Source organism: Petaurus breviceps, unplaced genomic scaffold, assembly GCF_028583685.1.
Source record: "Petaurus breviceps papuanus isolate PSGF00001 unplaced genomic scaffold, PetGlider_PUasm1.0 207, whole genome shotgun sequence".
Taxonomy (NCBI): Eukaryota; Metazoa; Chordata; class Mammalia; order Diprotodontia; family Petauridae; genus Petaurus; species Petaurus breviceps.
This window is the reverse complement of record NW_027185850.1, coordinates 31,450,947-31,470,024: the sequence shown is the minus strand read 5'-3', so window position 1 is coordinate 31,470,024 and position 19,078 is coordinate 31,450,947. Positions and strand designations below refer to the sequence as shown.

Genomic DNA, 19,078 nt, shown 5'->3' with positions numbered 1-19,078 from the left:
AGCCTCTGGCCTCAGTTTCCTCCCCTGTAAAGTGAGGAATCCGGACTCACTGGTCTAAGAGACCCCTTCCAGGTTTAGAGCTGAGATCACATGTTCCCAAGTCACTGCTCCTCAGTTTCCCTGTCTGAAAAAGGGCCCTTGTACTTCTGCCTCCCAGGGTTTGGCAGCCTCAGAGATGCAGATATGGGAATTGCCCTTCATTCTTCTCCTCTTCCACGGGGTCCATATTCTCTCCTCTACCAGCTGTGTGGCCAGAGGCCTCTGCCCCTCCCCAAGGAGCCCAGGCCTGGTGGGCTACACACCCTCAGGATTCCCACTCAGGCAGGGCTGGCGCCCCAGAGCTGAGGGTCCTGGCAGAGCCAGCCTGTGGGACAGAGGGAGGGGAGCTGCCTAAACCTGGCAGCTCACTCACCATCTCCTGCAGGAGGAGGAAGGGACCCACCACTGTGTGTGTGATTCCCGTCGCCATGGTGCCCGCACTCCAGCAGCTTAATTAGGCTGGGAGAGCCCGTGGGCAGCGGGTGAGCAGGCTCTTTGCTGCACAACGGGGCCTGCCCGCCTGAGCTCTGAGTGGATGGCCAGGGCGGGGCCTCCTCCCTTCCTCCCCTCCCCCAGCTGCTCCTGCTAGAGAAGATGACTGGAGAGTTAGAAAGAGACCATCTTGACCAACCCCCCTCCTTGGACAGAGGAGGAAACTGAGGCCCAGTTCATCCTGCTAGAAAGTGACTGAGCCAGCACCCTAGGCCCACCGTGTGCAGGCCACCCCTTCTGGGCATGGGCAGAGACAGATAGGACATAGGCCCTGCCCTCAGGGGGCCACCAGAACAATGCTGGGAGCCTTCTGCTTCATCTGTGCTGTGAGGCAGGTGTAGGCAGAGGGTCTGAGAGCAGGAGAAGGAGAAGCTCCCCACAGCCACGGCCTGGGGGCTTGGGCTGCTTCAGAGAGGGCGGCAGCCCCCTCCTGCCTGGGTGGAGTGTCTCTGAGGGGATGGGCATCCCCTGCCCACGGGCCTGGGAATGAGTGGACTGCTCAGCCTGGGGCAGAGTTACCCCAGATGAGGGACTCCATTCCCCTTTGCTTCCCTGCCCAGCCCAGGCTAACTAGATAATACTAGACAGAGGCCGTCAGGGATTCTGAGTGGACCCTGCAGGCAGAACAGCCCTCCTGAGCTCCTGGCCCACCCTCTGGGCCCTCCTTGACTCTGGCTGCCTCTAGGGGCCAAGGCTAGACCATGGAGTCAGAGGCACCATGGGGCCTGTCAGTCCAGACCCCTCGTTGTAGAGAATGGAACCTGAGGTCTGGGCCCTGCCCAAGGTCATCTGAGACTGGGCGTCGGGCCACCTCACTGGCAGACGGGTGGCCTGTGAGCTCCTGTGGGGCCAGGGTCTCGGGGGCAGTGGCACAGTGCTGAGGCAAGGCTCGGGCACAGAGCAGTGTGGGGGTGGCTCCAAGAGGAGAGGGGCCTTTCTTGGGGCCTGGGCCAGGTCTGGCCCATCCCCTCCACCAGGGAGAAGGCAGCATCACCTGTCCTGGCTAGTGATTTAAAGCTGTCTCAGGAGCGGGGCCCAGACTTTTGGCAAGTTAAGTCAAGTCAGTGAGCATCTATTAAGCACCGACTGTGTACTAGGCTCTGTGCTAAGCACTAGAGATGCAAGGAAAGAACAAGGACCATCCCCCTGCCCTCAGGGAGCTCACAGTCTAGTGGGAGTGGCTCTGTACAAACAAGCCCTGTGCAGGATAAGCAGGGTCCAAAGGGTCGCCTGGCTCAGGAGAGGTTGAGAGGTGGCATTTTGGCGGGAGTCGCCCCCAAGGCTCCTATGTGCCAGCTCTGCCTCAGTGCCCCTTCAGGTACTGCCAACCCCTGGGGCCTAGTCCTCCAGCCCCAGCACAGACAGCACAGCCTGGTGACGAGGAGGGAGAGACCCTGGCCAGTCTTCACTGCTCATCCCCCTCCAGCCCAACTCTGACTTCGTCCCTCTACCATATCCTGCTGGGAGCTCTCCAAGCACCAGGAGATCACTAGTTCCCGTCTTTTTTTTTTTTTAATTTGTGAATAAATGTTTCCATGCCCATCCAGCCCTTCATTGTTCCCCCAGGGGAGCTGTGTGCTGTGTGCCCCCAGCCTCACAGGTCTGCATCTCAGGGGCAGTGGTGCTACCTTCGTGGCTGGCATTCCAGCCATCCCCTGCCTGAGGTGACCCTTCTGTCCCAGCAGGGTGTGGAAGGCATTGAGAGTGGGAAGGGGACCCTGCTCAGGGTCAGGGTTAGGCAAGGACGGCCTCCGACCCACACATTCTCTCTGGTGTGCTAGAAGGAAGTCTGGACTTGGAGTCCAAGGGCCCAGGTTTGCGTTCTGGCTGTGACTCCAGCTGACTAAGGTCACTGCCCCTTCTGGGCCTCAGGTGTGAGCACAGCACTCTGTAGGCCTCCAGCTCTTGGAGGTGTGCCCTGTGGAAGAGAGTTCTTGTGGGTGTCTGAGACCCTGGCACCAGCACCCCCAGCCAGAGAGTGCTTGGGACCTGAAGTCAGTGATGTGCAGGAGAAGGAATTCTGGAGTTACCATCTAGAGGTCTGGATTCAAATTCTGGTATTGCCATTTTCTTCACGAGGTCTCAGTTTACTTCTCTGTAAATCCAAGGTGGTAGATGAGATGACCCCAGGCCTAGTTGGCAAGGGAGGGCCAGAGGATAGTGGCTGGAAGGCAGGAAGGCCTGGCACCCCCATCTCCCTCAAGCCTGCAAGTGGGCCTTCCTCCTCATATGTCTCGGTCAGGGTGGGGTGGTGGGGCCATGACTCAGCCAAGCGAGACATTTTTGCCGGCTCTGGAAGGATCTTGGCAGTGGAATCATTGGGAGGGGCCAGAACGGTGCCAGCTTTGTGGGGAGCCAGGCCCAGGGGCTTTATGCAGTACCAGCTGGCAGCCCCCTAAAGCTGTGCTCGCTTCAGAAGCCACCAGGAGCCCAGTCAGGGTCTTTGAGCTGGGAGCGCCCCTCACCCTTCCCAACATCCAGCCCAACCTCCAAAGCATGACCCCCCCACAATTCCTGGCAAGTGACTCTTACCCCCTGCCGATTGAAGGGGGGGGAAGGGCCCTCCCTCCCCCCAGAACCACCTCCTTTCCACATTGGAGCTAAAGGTAGAAGGGTGCTGAGGGCAGCCACAGCCAGGCTATAAGTGTAGATTTAGGGTGGGCATGCCCAGCTCTGAAGGATTGAGGCCAGGACCAGCCCAGCAGAAGTGAGGGACGAGGTCTGGGGGCTAGGAAAGGGACTCAGCCCCATTTCCTGCCCCTGCCCTTGGGCTTTCGCCTCCTTCGGCAGATGTAGGGGCTAGAAGGCTAAGCTTCCCTGACACCGACATGGGCCAGGTGTGCTAGGTCCAGGTGCCAGGGGTCTGCCCTTCCCTGATGCCAAGGCCCTTTGTGGGCACAGGCTGTGAGTGGTGACCATGTTCAGAGTACACAGGAGGCAGCAGGGGGGTTATTGTTTCCAGTTCATAGGAGGCGACTGAGAAGGACTTCCCCATAGCTTCCTGTGCTGTGGCTGCCCCCCAGGGGCTCCAGTGGGCCTTGGAGGGCTTTGGAGGAACCCAGCCTGGGCCCCTGTGAGGACAGGATTTGGCGGGGGGAGGTCTGGCCAAACTGCTGCCAGTTAAATTCTTGACAAAGCGGCTGGGGGTTCTTGGCTGCTGTTGTGCTAACTCTTTCATCAATGCCGGTGTTCAGCCACCATCGGAATATCGACCCACTGAATCTGTGTTCTCAGCTCTAATAAGTGCTGATGCTGTCAGTCTGGAAGTCTTCCGTTCTCAGGGATATGTGACTCTAGGGAAACTTTCCATGCACAGGGGTGGGACTTCTCAGGGGCTCCCAGGCCATTCCTGGCCCAGGGATCCTCTGGGCAGCCAGGAGGCTTGGTGTGGGCTCTTAGCAGGTCTTGACCATTGTGTCTGCTCAGTGCCTACTGTGTATGCAGGGTCCTGTGTCAGGCTTTGAGGGGAAAGGAGATACACTGTAGAGAACTGACTTCCCTAGGTGCCCATGGTGTGATAGGAGAACCTGGGGAAAGCCCCCTGGGGAGGGCTCCCTGAAGGGGACAGTGTTGAATTGGGCTTTAAAGCATAGGGAAGAGTTGAGCAGGTGAAGGGATGGGAGGGGGGTCCCAGCCTGAGCTGCAGTGGAGCGAGTTCGGGTCTCCTGGAGCTGGCAGAGGAGATGAGGTGGGGGGAGGGGGCCTCAGTCTCCTCATCAGTCAGAGGGCTAGGCTGAGGACATTGGGGGTGGGTCAGAAGACAACCAAGAAACAGATGGAACAGAGAAGGTGAAGGGAGACAGGGTGATATGAGGTTGGGACCGACTTGGGGGGCTGCTCTCTCTTCAGTGGGGGGATAGAAGGGGGCACCCAGGGCTCGGAGATGGGAGTGGGGCTGGTAGGCTGCTAGCCTGGCAAGCCCATGGACACCCAGCAGAGGCTTCTCCTACCTGGTGAAGCCATATCCCCTGCCCTGGGCCCACAGAGGCAGGATAGGCTTTCCTGTATCCAAATGGGAAAAGCAGACCCAGGCAGCCTGAGGCCCATGGAAGCACGTGAATGGGTCTCTCCTGGGCCTTCTCCTGCCCTCTGGAGCTCTAGGAGACTCCAGGTGGGCTTTTGGATGGAGGAGTCAGAGGGGGAGGGAACATGGCGCTGGGTCCTGTTTAGTCAGATTTCTGGTCAGCTTCCTTTCCCTGAAACCCCAGCCCACCTTTGGAGGCAGCTTTCTCAGCCCTGCCTTCCCTCCCCCTCCCCCCATAGACATCCCTTAGACTGAGCTCCATGAGGGCGGGCCCAGGTGCTCACGAATGCCTCTGCTCTTTGTCTCCACAGAGGATCAGCTGCCTCATGGCTTCCCCACCATTGACATGGGGCCCCAGCTAAAGGTGGTAGAGAAAGCCAGAACAGCCACCATGCTGTGTGCTGCTGGGGGCAACCCTGACCCTGAAATCTCCTGGTTCAAGGACTTCCTGCCCGTGGACCCAGCTGCTAGCAATGGCCGCATCAAGCAGCTCCGCTCAGGTACATGTCCCCAGAGCCATCTCCCTGGTCCCCTGAAGGCTGCCCTGGGCAGTCTGTCTCACAAGCTCTCAGGGGTCATGCGTGTGCATCCCAGGTACCGGGCCCCCTCCCTGAGCACATTCCTGGTGCCAGCCTCCCCACCACCCTCACCTTACTCCTGGGTAGACACCCACACCAGAAAGGACAGTGACAGGCTGAGTGGGGCCAGTGAGTGTCTCTGTGCACCAGGATGGAGGTGAGGTGCTTGGGCCATCTTTTGGAAGGCACCCAGGCCCAACCCTGATCCTAACCCAAAGCTGGAGTGGGCCCCAAAGGCCTCTCCACAGCTACGCCAGGACCACACAGCATCCACTGACTGGGGGCACAGAGCTGGCCTCACCATATCTTTGTTCATGAGAACACATGTTGGGTGCTGACCTTCCCCCACCATCCTGGACCCCAATGCCCCTTTCTCCCACTGTGAGCCCAGAGGCTCCATCCTTGGGCTCCCTTGTGATATCGTGGTGTCCGTGGATAAAGCAAGGAGGAGGTGGCCTGCCTCATCCCTGCCTCACAGCCCCACAGGGTTATGTTGGGCCAGAGGAAGCATGGATCAGCGTCAAAGCTTCCCATCCACCCAGTGGCCAAGTCAGAGCCTGGTGTAGCAAGGCCCCAGAACCAGTGGATGCCCCACTTGGGCCAGGAGAGCCATTGAAACCCCCTCTGCTGTTCTGGATGGCTAGGCATCTGGACCAGACCAAGGCAGGAGCAGCAGAAGTCTGGGAACAAATGTCCAGCGTTACCCCCATACTCCCCCTGGCCTGTGAGTGGCTGCCACTGCTACCACTGTGGTGTCCAAGAGGAGGAGAGACAAAGGGCTGTGGATCCTGGGAGCCAGCCTGGAGAAGGGGGCCTCAGAAGGCCCCACCATCCTTACTGCTAAGCCTTCAGCCTAAGGGCCATATCTGTTGTCTCCAGTGCCTGTGTGGAGGGCGGGGGCCCCATGAACAGTGGTTCTGGCCCCTGGCTCTTTGAAGCAGGCCTCCCTGTCACTGAGGACATTCTCATCGTTCTGGGAGGGGTCAGGGAGTGGCAGCTGTTCTCCAGCCTTTCAGAAGCTCCTTGTGGACCCCACTTGCTGGGGAGGGGGGCTCTCTTGGTCCTCCCACCCTGCACACGGGGCTAGCTGGGGTATGTGCTTTCCCTCTCTCCCTGGTGGGCCAGGAAGGCAGACCAAGCCCGTGAGGCTGCTGGAGGAGGAAGGAGACCAGCTGGGACAACGTGCCAGCCTCTGTCTGGGCCTCGGGGAAGGAATCCGCTCATTTAATTTAATTAAAACTCAGCAAGATGGAGGCAGCTGTAATAGAGTTAATTAAGGCCGTGGATGGGAGGTGCCCATGCTTGGCTTGGGTTTGTGCTCCCACCTTGCTCCCAGCCCCCACAGGTGGTGTCCTGGGACGCCCCCTCCCACCTTGGGCTGGCTCTTGTGGAGGAAGGCCTTCCTGCTGTCCCTCCCAGGCCCAGCTGGCCTTGGCCCCCTGAGCCTTCTCTCTCCCAGCTCTTCTTCCATCCCATCCTCAGGGGTCTGCTCTAAAACATGGTACTCAGGGTTGCCCTGATCTTCCCAGTGGGGTCTGACTGGCTGCAGTCAGTGAGCCAGGGCCTTTACACTGGGCCTCGGCTGGCCACAGGATCTAGGCTGTCCTCTGTGGTCTCCCCAGCTGTCCTGGTCTAGGAGTAGCCAAAAGGAGCTGGACAACTGCAGGGGCCCCCAAAACTAGGTCAGGACCCTGATGGGCCATCTAGCCCAGGTTCAGACACAGAGGCCGAGTCTCACGGTTTTCAGCAGACCCCAGGTTCAAACCAGGCCTCTGACTTCAGCTGCCTGGCTCTTTCCACTTTGCCACACCCTCCAGCCTCTCAGTGCCCAGAGCAAGTTTCTAGGCCAGGGATTTGCACAGCCATCCCAGGCAGGGGTGGGGGGTCAGGGGGAGGCAGGAATGAAAAGGCCCCAGTCAAGTCCTGTGCCCCTGGGTCTTGGGTCCTACCTGGCCCTTGCCCCCTCACACTCTGAGATCATTGACTGCAGGAAGCAAAGTAGAAGCAGCTGTGACTGTTCACAGGAACCGATGCCTGGAGAGCACAAGGAGCTTGCCCAGGGTCACACTGGGATCCAATGGTCCAACTGAGATTTGAACTGCAGCATTCTAACTGCAAATGCAAGGTGGTCTTCACTGTGCTGTGCTGCCTCTGGCACATGTCCAGAATTGCAGTGCTGGAAGGGCCCCCTGAGCATCTAATCAGAAAAAATATGCCTCTGTGCACAAGTGTCCAGCCAGCCTGTGTTTGGAGACCTTCAGTGATGGGGAGCTCACCACCTCCCAGGGCAGCCCAGGCCACCACAAGATACCTCAGACTGTTGGGAAGTCCTTCCTACCAGCCAGCCTGTGTTTGGAGACCTTCAGTGACGGGGAGCTCACCACCTCCCAGGGCAGCCCAGGCCACCACAGGATACCTCAGACTGTTGGGAAGTCCTTCCTGCCAGCCAGCCTGTGTTGGGAGACCTTCAGTGACAGGGAGCTCACCACCTCCCAGGATGGCACAGGCCACTTCAGACTGTCCCCACAGTGGTTGGGCCCTTCTGTCACCCGTGCATCTCCTTTGGAGGCTGTCTGTCTCTGCCCCATTGCAGGCCAGGTGGCCCCAAGTCAGGTCAGCCCCCATTGCTGGCCGTGCCTCCGTGTGCCGTGGGATCTTGTCTGTAGTTTCTGCAGCAGGTGGTTACCCTTGACGATGCCGCCTCCACACAATCCCTGTGTTGTAGCCCTGGGGCTGGGAGGTGGGGGCTCTGTTTGGAACCTTGCTTAGGATCCTAGGAAGGGACTGCATGCAGGAGATGTGACCCCGAGCCACCCCTGTGTGGGAGCTGGTGGGAGGGGGGAGTCAGCCCAGCAAGTTCAGGGGCCTTCCCTGGACCACAGAGCCATGAGTGGAAGAGCCTTCTCCATTCCTACCCCCACCCCCCTTTGGATGTATTTTATATAGCTCATTAAAAATGGGAAACTCTTAGATCGATCTTTAAAGGAACTTAAACCAATATGTGCTGCCAGTCAGTCATCGTTAATCCTCACCCATACACATGCCCCTCTAGGGAGCAGGGAACCAGCAAACTTGGGGTAGGGAACCGCGCCCCAGTCTCCCCTGGGGGCTCTGAGCTGTGCCCGTTTCTCCTCTCCTGCTCCCCCCTCCCCCTTTCTCTCACTTCTCCTTCTCCTTCTGTCTCTCCCCACTCTTCTCTCTGTCTGCCATGGCAGTTCTGGTGGGAGGAAGGCTGGAGAGGGGCGTGCAGAACCTCGTGGCTGGGGCCCCCCTCCCGCACCCCTTTGTTGGCCCATCCAAGGGTCTCCTGTGCCCCCTGCCTTTTGTGTGGCCGCCAGGGCTTGCTTCTGCCTCCAGGACCCTGGTTCCTCTCTGTACTAACACTTCTCTCTGATCTTATTTGCATCCACATAACCTGGCCAGGGGGCTCGCCAATCAGAGGTAAGAGTGCGGACTGTGGCCCCGTGCCACGCCACGCCATGCCACGCCCCCACGCCACGCCGCCTCGCCTGTGTGTCACTCCATTTACTGTCCACTCCATCCCCGGCGCCCGCTGCAGCCCCGGGTCTACACCCACTCACCCATTTGTGTTAACTTCTTCCTGCCTCTTATCTCCTGTGGACTTCTCCACTGCAAGTGTGAACAACTAAGGGATCAGGGGGTTTGGGTTAGGCCAGCCAGGCCAGAGAAGGAGACAGAGGACTGGGCTGGCAGCTCAGTGAGCCAAGGCTTCAGCCAGGACTGCAGAAGGGACCTTCACAGGCTCTAACCTGCAGAACCCAAGGCTAGCCTGTCCTTCAGCCCCCAGGGGAGGCCGCCTGACATAGTAGTGTTGCCCCATTACACAGAGGAGGAAGCCAAGAAGGAAAAAGGATCTGCCCAAGGTCATATGGTTAAGAGAGCAATTGTCAGAGCCCCCATGACTGTCCCTAGTTCTGGCCTGGACGAGGTCAGTTTGGCCTTTCCTTCCATGTAGCCTGCGGCTGGCTTTTTTCTCTTCCTCAGTCTCAAGGCCTTCCCTCTGTCCCCCAGATGTAGGCCTCCCACCCCTATCAGCTGACCCTGGGCTTAAAAGCCTGCCTGGTACCAGGCCTCTGCCCACCTACCCCCTCTCAGCAAGCAGCATCCTGTGGGGCTGGGCTCACGGCCCGCAGTAGCCATCAGCCCCAGGTGGAGTGTCCATACTTCTCATCCCAGCTCAGCTGTCCCCATCCCACTCCCCACCTGGAACACCACATTTCTGTCCTACAGCTCATTGTCCATGTCATGGGGAGGGAGGGAGGGGTTGGTATGTCTGTGCCGGCCGTTCCAGAGCCTCGGCAGCCCCTTTGCCCTTGCCTGTGCTGGTCTGAGCCCAGGCCTCCCCAGAGTGCCTGCTGGTACGGTAAGTCAGCTGTGGTGCCTGGCAGGAGGAGCCCAGGGCCCTCAGGCTAAAGCGAGGACCACAGGGCATTATGGTATTGTTGGGGGGGACAGAGGCCTGGTGTGAGGATCTGGGCCAGGACTGGAGGCGGCTGGGGAGGTGAACACAGAGTCCTCACAGCCCTTCTCCCCCAGACACTGACATTTCGGAGGGCCAGGGGCCACGCTGATGAGCTCTAACAGCCTGGTCCTCTTCTCCTGCCCCCTCCCCAGATCCCAGTGGTCCCAGCCCCAGCTGTGTGCAGGGAAGCCTGGATGAAGAAGCTGTAGCACAGAGAAGCACCCTGTGGGCTGGGGAGGGGGAGAGGGGAGTGTACAGGTAAGGAAGGAGCAAGCATTCAGTAACACCTGCTGAGCGCCTTACACAGAGGGTCCCATCGGCTCCTCTCCACAGCTCTCTGAGACAGCCACTGTTGTTATGTCTGCTTTGCAGTTGAGGAGACTGAGGTGTCATGACCTGCCGAGGGTCACACAGCTAGGGAGTATCTGAGCTGGAGTTTTGCTCTGTGTTCTGTGGCGCCCCCTGGTGGCCATGCCCCCCCCCGCCCTGAAACCACTAGGTTCCCTGGGGTCCCTGAGGTCAGACCTCAGCCTTGCTCTGTGCAGTTGTTGATGTTAGTGCTGCTTCCGCCTGGGTACACGCCCTCCTTAGCCATGAACTTCCCCGAGTCTGGGCCGCTCCTCAGATTCTGCATCCTCCTCACAAGCCCTGGTGTCAGGGCACCCAAAAGTCTGGCTTCTGCTTTCCTCCTTTGGCACCCCTATGAGGAGGCCTCCCCTGGTTTAGGTGTCCAGCCCTGACCTCTCTTCGGACCTTGCTTCCTGCGTGCCCCAGCCCAAGCTGTTCTTTTTCCTGTTCTGCTCATCCACATGGCCCACTTTCAGGGTTTTCCTGGTTCCTCTGGCCCCTTATACCCAGGCTGTTACTGAGCCCCTCCAAATGTCATCTTCTATCCACCTCCTGTTCCCCACCTGAACAGCTGCAGCGGTTCCCTCCACTTCAGGCAGGCCATCCTTCCTGTCCTCTGGCACCGCTCCAGTGTCACTCTTGTGCTCACAAGTCTTCAGTCGCTCCCTAATGCCAAGGGTAAAGTGCCCAGCCTTCTCCTGTTTGCCTTTGGTCTGGCACCTGTGCCTAGGGTACCCTCCATCCCTGGCTGGTTTCCTGTCTGTCTTCCAGAGCCAGGAGGCCTTCTTTGATTCCCAGGTCAGCACCACACTGCTTTGGGGTAGTGTCTTGGAGTCTAAACGCTTGTAATGGGAAGCTCTGGGAGGACAGGGCAGACCAGCCAGCTAACACAGCCTTCACACAAGACATCACCACCACTTGTGGGCCACCTGGTGCCTTGAGTGCCCCCTCTCCTGAGTCCTTGGACGCTGCCCAGAGGCAATGTCTTCCTGGAAATTTGGGGGAGGCAGGCTTGGGAGCTGTGCTTGGGGGCTCTCTGGGGAAGTCAGGTTCCCCACCCCACCACCATCAGGGTCGGGGCTCTCCTTCCCCTCTGCAGTCCCTGGACATTCTTGTCACTTGTGTGTACTATGAGGACACTGACAACTTTGCCCAGCCAGGGAAAGAAGCAGTCCCTTTCAATCCAGATCAGCCACATCTTTAGAGCTCCTTAGTGCAGCAGGACCAGGGAGGTGGCCTAGGAGCTCTAGAGGCAAAGTCAGCAGGTCAGCCTTTAGGACTCTACATCCCCAGCCTCCTCTTTGAGGTGGAGATGGCCTGGGGCAGTAGAGCTGAATCAGAATCAGCTACTTCTGGTCCAGCATAGACCTGAACAAGAATCCTCATGACAACACCCAGTCAGCCTTTGCTTGGAACTACCCAGAGATGGGCAACTTACCACTTCCAGAGGCAACCTGACCCACCCAGGGAGGAAGTTCTGAATTCTGTCCAGCCTTTCCTCCTTGTTCCTGGCTTCTGTATCAGTCAGCAAGGATTTGGTCAGGCATCGTTCTACAGGCTGAAGACACAAAGAAAGGTAGACCGCCATCCCTGCCCTCGAGCCTCCAGTTGAATGGGGGAGTCTATACGCCAACAAGTCTGTCTTTTAGTGAAGGTCCCAGTGGAGACCAACTCCCAGCATGCTTTGGTGGGGAGGGAGCCAGGATAGAATGCTCAGAAGGGCTGTCTGCCCTGTGGCAGCCCATCCCCCAACCCTGTTTTCATTTGGATTGACCATCTTCAGTAGGTGGATGAGGACGCCATCTCTGGGTCCCCATCTCCTCTCCATCTGCCCCCTCATGAATGCAGAGCTAATAATAGCTGTGGAGAAGATGCTGGCACAGGATGGGGGCAGGAGGCAGCAAGGGAAGCTGAGTCCTGGAGGATGAAGATGAAGAAAGCACTGGTCAGACCCTGCAAGAACAGACCCAGCACCTGGACAGAGGCTTAAAAGCAGAGTTGAACATGAACACCCCAGCTGTTTCTGCCTCCCTGGCACCCAGGGGTTCATATGAGGAAAGACAATTGTGTAGGAAGGCATCCCCAAGAATGATGAACAAGTTATATATGATTATGATGGACTGCTTTTGTGTTGTAAGAAGTGACAGGCAGGGTGCTCTCAGAAAAACCTGAAAAGACTTAACATGCACTGATGCAAAGTGAAATGAACAGAACCAGGAAAATGTTGTATGATGATCTCCTGTGAATAACTTAGCTGTTCTCAGCAATACAAGGGTCCAAGACAGTTCTGAAGAATTTGTGGTGAAAGGTGTTGTCCATGTCCAGAGAAAGAACTGGCACAGACTGAATGCAAATTGAAGCAGACTCTTTTTTACTTTGGTTGTTTTTTTTTTATTAGGTCTATGTTTTCTTTTACAGCATGTCTAATAAGGAAACCTGCTTTGCATGACTACACATGTACAACCTATATCAGATTGCCTTCTCAATGAAGGGGTTGGGGAAGGAGGGAGAGAATTTGGCGCTCAGTTTTAAAAGCGAATGTTGAAAATTGTTTTTGCGTGTAATTTGGGGGAAATAAAATATTAATTTTTTTTTTTTAAAGAAAAAAGGAAGGCATTCCCAGGGTCGACAAGGTGACCTGGGCCAAAGCAGGGCTGAGGTTTCTGGACAGCTGATACTGACAAACCAGGACGGGTTCCAGATCCAAAGGACTTTAAAGGGAAGCCAAAGCAAGGAGGACCCCAGTTGGGGTTGAAATATAGGAAGCAGGTCTCCTATCAGGCCTAGAGGATCACAAGAGAGAAATCTCTGCCCTGAGCCAGCAGAAATCCCTGTGGCCTCAACATCTGCATACCAGGAATCTCCCCTGGGCATCCCCAAGACCTCCAGCAGGAAACCAGTCACAGAGGAGACAGAGCCAGAACTAAGCAGGAGGACTGGGCTTTGTCCCAGGCTGTCACAATGGAGGGTGCTGAGGACTTTGAAGAGGCTTCTGCAGGATATAAACTACATAATGGGGAGCTGCATTAGTTTAGATAGGAAGCAGACAGACAGGCATGTCTTCCCAGGCAGGGCACCATAGTGGGGGGCTACTGTAGGCAGATTGAGGCTTGATGTAACCTATGACACCTTCCCCATCGGTCATTCTCAGGGTGGGGGGCGGGTAAGCTCCCCAGTGCTGGGGGTCTTCCAATGGACGCGTCTTTGTTGAAGCAGGAGGTGCTGGCATTGCCCCTGCCCTTCTGGGCTGTTTCTGCTTTCTTCATCCTTTTTTTCTGCCTCCTCCCCCTCATCCTTCAGACCAGCTGGCCTGCCTTGGGCCTGCCTCTGGCTCTTTGGCACTTGGGCTTATCCCAAAGGAGCTGGCTGGGCCTGACCAATTTCTAAAGCCCCATTCCTCTCCCTAATGTGAGCAGCAGGTCTCCGGCTAGGGGAGTTCCTCATTGCCTCTGGGGGCTGGGATTTGAGGGAAAGGAACAGTCAAGGCCTGTGCTTTGGAGGCAGAGGGTAGAGGTGACAGGAACTGCCTTCTTTCTTTTCCTGGGCATCTGTGGGCTCCTCCCCCCCAGCTGCAGAGCCCCAGAGCCAGACCGTCATGTCATCTTTATTGCATGAGAGCAGTGATCGAGTCCATTTCTACCCCTCCCTAGCCCTGCCTTGCCCTTCCCAGGAGACCTAGACTCAGGCTACAGCCTCCATTTGGTCTCCTGAATTATGTAGGGGGTCATGGTCGAAGCCCATTAGTTGTTGCTGAGGTCGAAGAGGAGGGGGGTTGGAGGAGCAGGGGCCTAGGAGTGAGCAGAGCCTGGCCCTTCCAGGCCTCCAGTTCCCAGCCTCTCTCCTCTCCCTAGAGTCCTTAGCTAGGCCAGCTGGTATGCTCTCTCTAAGGGGCAGGGGTGCAGTGGGGGTCCTGGGCCACTCATCTCTGGTGGTCCTCGGCCCAGCCTGCTTCCTTTCTCTCCTTGGGGGTTTAAGGTACAGTGTTGGTCCTGTTGATCCCTGCGCTCTTCCCAGCGGGATCAGGATTGCATGCTGGACCTTAGCAATAGCACCCAGATCCTTGCCCCCATTTTACTAATGTGGGAACTGAGGCTCAGGGAGAGGAAGGGACTGCCCAGGGTCACACAACAAGTTAGGGTCAGAGGTAGGATTTGAAGCCTGCTGATGCAGGGCAGTGACCCCTCTTTCCTGCCCTGGAGCCATAGCTCCCACCTCCATCTCAGAAGAGCCTGCCTCGGGGCCTGGGCCGGAGGGGCCTGAAGGTCACTTGGTTTGCCTCCCCTCCAGGTTGGGCAGCTGGTGGGATCCAGGGGCCACCTGGGCCGAGGCTTCATGGGTGGTGTGCAGTGACCTCGGGAGTGGGCCGCACCTGTGCCTCTCCTGTGATGCTTCCATCCCTGCCCCAAGTGACTCTCACGCCCTGGCTCTGTCTCTTCTCTGCACACAGGAGCTCTGCAGATTGAAAACAGCGAGGAGTCGGACCAGGGCAAGTACGAGTGTGTGGCCACCAACTCTGCAGGCACACGCTATTCAGCCCCCGCGAACCTCTACGTGCGAGGTAAGGAGCCCAGGCAGGCCCAGGCAGAGGACTCTGACGGCCCGCCATGATTCTCCTCCTCTGAAGCAGCCATGCTCCCTGACTTGGGCCACTATCCTCTTGGTCATACCTTGTCCCTCACACGTGTGTTTCTGCCCCTTGGGGCTTAGGTGTGTGAGTGTGGACTGGATGGACCTCAGGGAGGGCAGGACCTCCCGCTGCTCAAGGCTGGGGGCACTTGGGAGCTGCCTGCTGGTGCACAGAGGGTGTGGGCAGGACTCTGGGTGAGGGTGCTCCGCTGAGTGGGATCTGAGGTGGGGCCCAGTGCTTATGGCCACTCCCCAGGTCTCTCCTAGATGAAGTGCCAGCCAGTCCCTACTCCCCAAGTCCCCAAAGGGTTCTCTGCCTGGGAAGGTGCTTAATCCAGCTTCCAGGCCAAGCTCAGTCAGCAAACATTTAGTAAGCAGGTCCCCCAGGACTGTTCAAAAACTCTGACAAACAGGAAGTGTCTGCTATGGACAAGGTAGCCCATCTGTGTCGAGGGCTGGCTCTCTGTTTGACATCTCAGCTGCAGCCTGGTCCAGACAGCTCACCATCTTGGTCACTGGCCAGTGACCACCATGCTGGTCTCACTCTCACCCTGCAGCATCTCTTGAATACTCCCCTTTCTCCTCTCTAATGCTGCCACCCCTCTATAGGCACTTCTCACCCCACCTCTGGCCTGCTGCACCACCTGCCTCAGGTCCAGCCTTGTTACCCCCATCAGTAAAATCCAGTGGCTTCCTGTCGCCTCCAGTAGCAAATCCAAAATGCTCGTCTTGGCCTTTAGAGCCCTTTCATTGAACCATGTTATTGATTGTATCACGGCTCCCTATTCGAGTGAGAGCTCCTTGTGGGCAGGGCCTGTGCCTGCCTTTGGTGGGAGGTGGTTGCCAGGTGGGGCCTTCAGGACCTTCTGCTCTCCCCAAGAGCACCTCACTCCTCTTGTGGCTCACCTTGGGCTTATAGCCATACATCTCTCTGTTGTGTCCTTTTCTACAGAGATGTCTTGGTTAGTCAAACTCTCTGTCCAGTGGTTAGGGACCCTGGGGCACAGCATGATCAGTCTGCAGGTAGGGTGGGAGCCTGCTGGGAGCAGCTCACCTCCCCCCCATCTCTGCCACCAGCCAAGTGGGGACAAAGGGGCCCAGATGCTTCTTCATTGCTGTGGTCAAAGGACGAGTGGCAGTACCAGGCCACTCTGGTCACAGGAAGGGAGCCGTGAAGACCCTGGGAGAGGGTGCACCACCCCCCAAGGGCCTGTGCCACCCCCTCCCCCACCAGAGGGGCAGTTTCCCAGAATCCTGGACTGGACTGCTTCAGTTCTACCTGTGCCTGCCATGTCCCTAACAAGTGGACGTCTAGTTTCTGTTTGAACAGCTCCAAGGATGGGGAACCCAACACTTCAGCCCACTGTACCCTGCCTCTCTCCCCATTCTTCTTGGAGAGTTTCACTCCATCTCCCTCCCTGAAGGGACCCAACCTGGACAAACATGCCTATCAACCATGCTTGCCTGGGGACAGAGCTCACCGTGGAGCTGCATCTTAAAGCTGGGACCTGGGGTCCCAGTTAGCTGCCCTCACTCAGCAGACAGTGCCCCAGGAGAAGTCCTCAGACCTGGTTTGAGCCCAGTCTGGCCCTACTTTAGTGAGCCTCCTCACTGGGATACACAGGCTACAGGGACCACAGACTGGCCACAGAATGTCCTTTCTGCCGACTTGAGTGGCTGTACTCATGGCTGAGCCAGGACCATCCTTGTCCCGGTGCCCTGAGATCCTGCTGAGGCCCCAGTCCCTCTTCTGCCCTTCTCTCTGGGTTTTGTCTCTGTGCTGGGATTTCTCCCTGATGGCCCAGCCCTGGTGGCTCACGTTCTCTTATTCTAAGGGCATCCATCCCCCCAGCAGCCAGGGGCCAGATCCTCCCCTAGAGCCACTTACCACAAGTGATCAGGGCAGCTGGTCTCCATTGTGACTAGAGCCTTCTTCATGTCCCCCTTCCATTCTAAGTAAAGTGCGGGCATGTGAGCCTGACATTCAGGGCTCTCCCGGTCGTGCCAGGCCCCTTCTCTGCAGGGGAAGTCCTAGCTTGGGGCCTCAGGGACATGGCTCATTCTGTCTCCTGTCTCTGCCACTGCCATCTGCAATCCTCCCCTCCCCTTCGTGGCGTCTCAGAGCGAGAGACTGAGGCCAAATCAAACTCTTAAGAGATGAGATTTCATTAGCACCCAGTGCAGCCTGCACCTGAAAGGAGGGTGCACTCAGGCGTCCTGCCACTCTGTGTGAAGACCTCCAGTGGTGGGGAGCTCACTACCCCCTGAGGTGGCCCAGCCCGCTCGTGCTTCTGGTTCTGCCCTCTGTAGCAAGTCCTGCTCCATAGGAAAGCCCTGCACGTACTTGAAGACGTGGTGCCTCTGGGTCTTGGCTTCATCTTCTTCTCCCAGGATGCAGACTCCAGGCTCTTCTCCAGCCTGGCTGCCCTCCTTGGGACATTCTCCCACCCAGAGCCACTCAGATAAGTCACACTGTTGACTGACTGAGTTTGTGGTCCACTGAAGCCTCCTGATCTTTGTCAGACAGACTGGTGTCTCATCAGGCCTCCCCCACCCTGTGCTTAGGAAGTTGCCTTTTTATCTCCATCCCTGGCGAATTTGATCTTCTCCAAGTCGGCCCCTCTGCAGTCTGTCAGGAGCCTTTTGGCTGCTGACTCGGCATCTGGTGGGCTTGCCCTCCCTCCCCACCTCATGCCCTCTGCAGAGCTGCTCAGGTCATCTTGGGAGGCTCCTTCCTTTCCTAGGCCTTTGTCCTTCCTCAGGGTCCCCACTTCTCCTTGCCCTTGGTCTCCTTGGCCTTGTGCTGCATGCAGGAGACATGGGGTGGATTGGGGTGAGTCTCAAGGAGCAGGGCCCCCAAAGCCTACCCTCCTTTCAATATTCAGCTGAGATCTTGTTTCTGGGGGGGGGGGGCTGCTGAGGCAGGGTCCAGGACTTCAGGGGAGCCACCCCTTCCCCCCGGTCCTTGCCCCCTTTTTTTGTAGAGGAGGCTTATAGGTGTGGGGCTGGCCCCTCTCAACCTGTTTCTCACCCCAGGGCTAGACTGGCAGAGGTGGGTCCCAAGGTTCAGGCAGCAGGCTACTGTGCACAGGTAGACAAGACTTGGAGGAGGGAGGGGGCCAGGCCTGACAAATGCCAAGGCCAGGAAAAGGAGGAGGAAATGGCTCCTGAAGAAAGGCTTTCCAAAGGGAGCTGGGCTCTGAAGAGCATGACTGGAAGAGGGACCCAGGGAAAGGCCTTCCAGCCTTCTGGGTCTCTCCCTCCCAGGCTCACACTCGGGATGACAGTGCAGGGACCTTGGCCTTGATTTTGCCTGCTGGCCGCCTCCCACCCAAGCTGAAATACTACTGCCATTCAAGGTCTCCCCTGCTTCTCTGGGCCCTCTGCCCTGCTGTCGATCAGAGCCCTTGGACATGGACTGGTAGGGTCGGTGGTGCCCTTTCCCAAATACTGACTCGCCCACCTTGTGGCCTTCCCAGTAGCTGGACTGCTCTCTCTGATTCTGGAGTCAGGGTGTTCAAGGTTAGAGGCCTCCCAAGCCTCCCCAGGCTGGTCCCACCCCTCTCTACCTCCCTCCCTCCTGGGGCACCTCCCCCCCCAGCCAGACTTCAACCTCCAGGTGTGTCCTGCCTCTGTCTGCCCATTCCTGTCTCCCTGCGGTTACAGTCGTCTCACTGACTCTCTCCCTCCCCTCGGGCAGGCCCAGCCAGGATCCAGTTACAGTGGCTGGGCCTGCTCACAGCCAAGCCAGGGTGAGGTCACTGCCACCAAAGCCCGCCAGACCCACGTGGAGCACAAGGATCTCTCATGGAGGGAGGGGGCTGGGCCTGAGCTGTCCACGCTTCCCTGCTGGGGGTGGGGGTCAGGCATCCTCAGCTGTCTTGGGTCCCACAGGCTCCTGGGGGAGACGGCCGGAGCCCCTGGGAGCTCCAGCCTCAGGGTCCAGCCCTTCTGCCCCTTAGGCAGGGGTCCCCTCCCTCCCTCCCTCCCTTCCTCCTCATTGCCGCCAGCCTGGCCGCACTCCCATGGGTGCCCCAGCTCCTGCTGCGAGCGTCCACCTCGTTGTCCATGAGTCTCCAGTCTGTGTGTGAGAGGCGCGGGCCCGTGTGTGTGTGTGCGGTCCTGTGTGCGTGAGCACGCTGGGGCGGGGGCGGGCAGGAGGACGTCTCGTCTGTCTCGTCTTGTGCTGTGTGGACAGCTGAAGCTTGGTCTGTTTTTACTCTCTCTGTGTTTCTCCTTGTCTTTTTTATTCCCTCTTCATCCTCATCGCACTCTGCCATCAACCCAAACTCTCATCTCTCAGATCAGCGAGAAGGTTGGTCTCTTTCACTTCTTATCTCTCCATCGACAGCCACACAGGTCAGATGGGACTTGGCCACAGGGACAGGGGAGCCGGCCTAGCCTGGATCTTGGGGCTGTGCTCCTTCTGGCCGGCCCCTGGGCTGCCCCCAGGCCCACCTGTCCACCACCCGCCTGAATTCTGCCTGT

The 19,078-nt window shown here is 58.0% G+C and overlaps 1 protein-coding gene across 3 annotated transcripts in view; it reads left to right on the top strand.

The window, feature by feature from the left end:
- LOC138165067 (receptor-type tyrosine-protein phosphatase F) overlaps nt 1-19,078 on the top strand; it is a 95,648-nt gene that overhangs the window by 30,500 nt on the left and 46,070 nt on the right. For all 3 annotated transcript variants that reach the window (XM_069093186.1, XM_069093188.1, XM_069093185.1), the window contains exons 6-7: nt 4,867-5,055; nt 14,412-14,522. In XM_069093186.1, the coding sequence (XP_068949287.1) occupies nt 4,867-5,055; nt 14,412-14,522 (300 nt within the window). The remainder of the gene's footprint in view (nt 1-4,866; nt 5,056-14,411; nt 14,523-19,078) is intronic.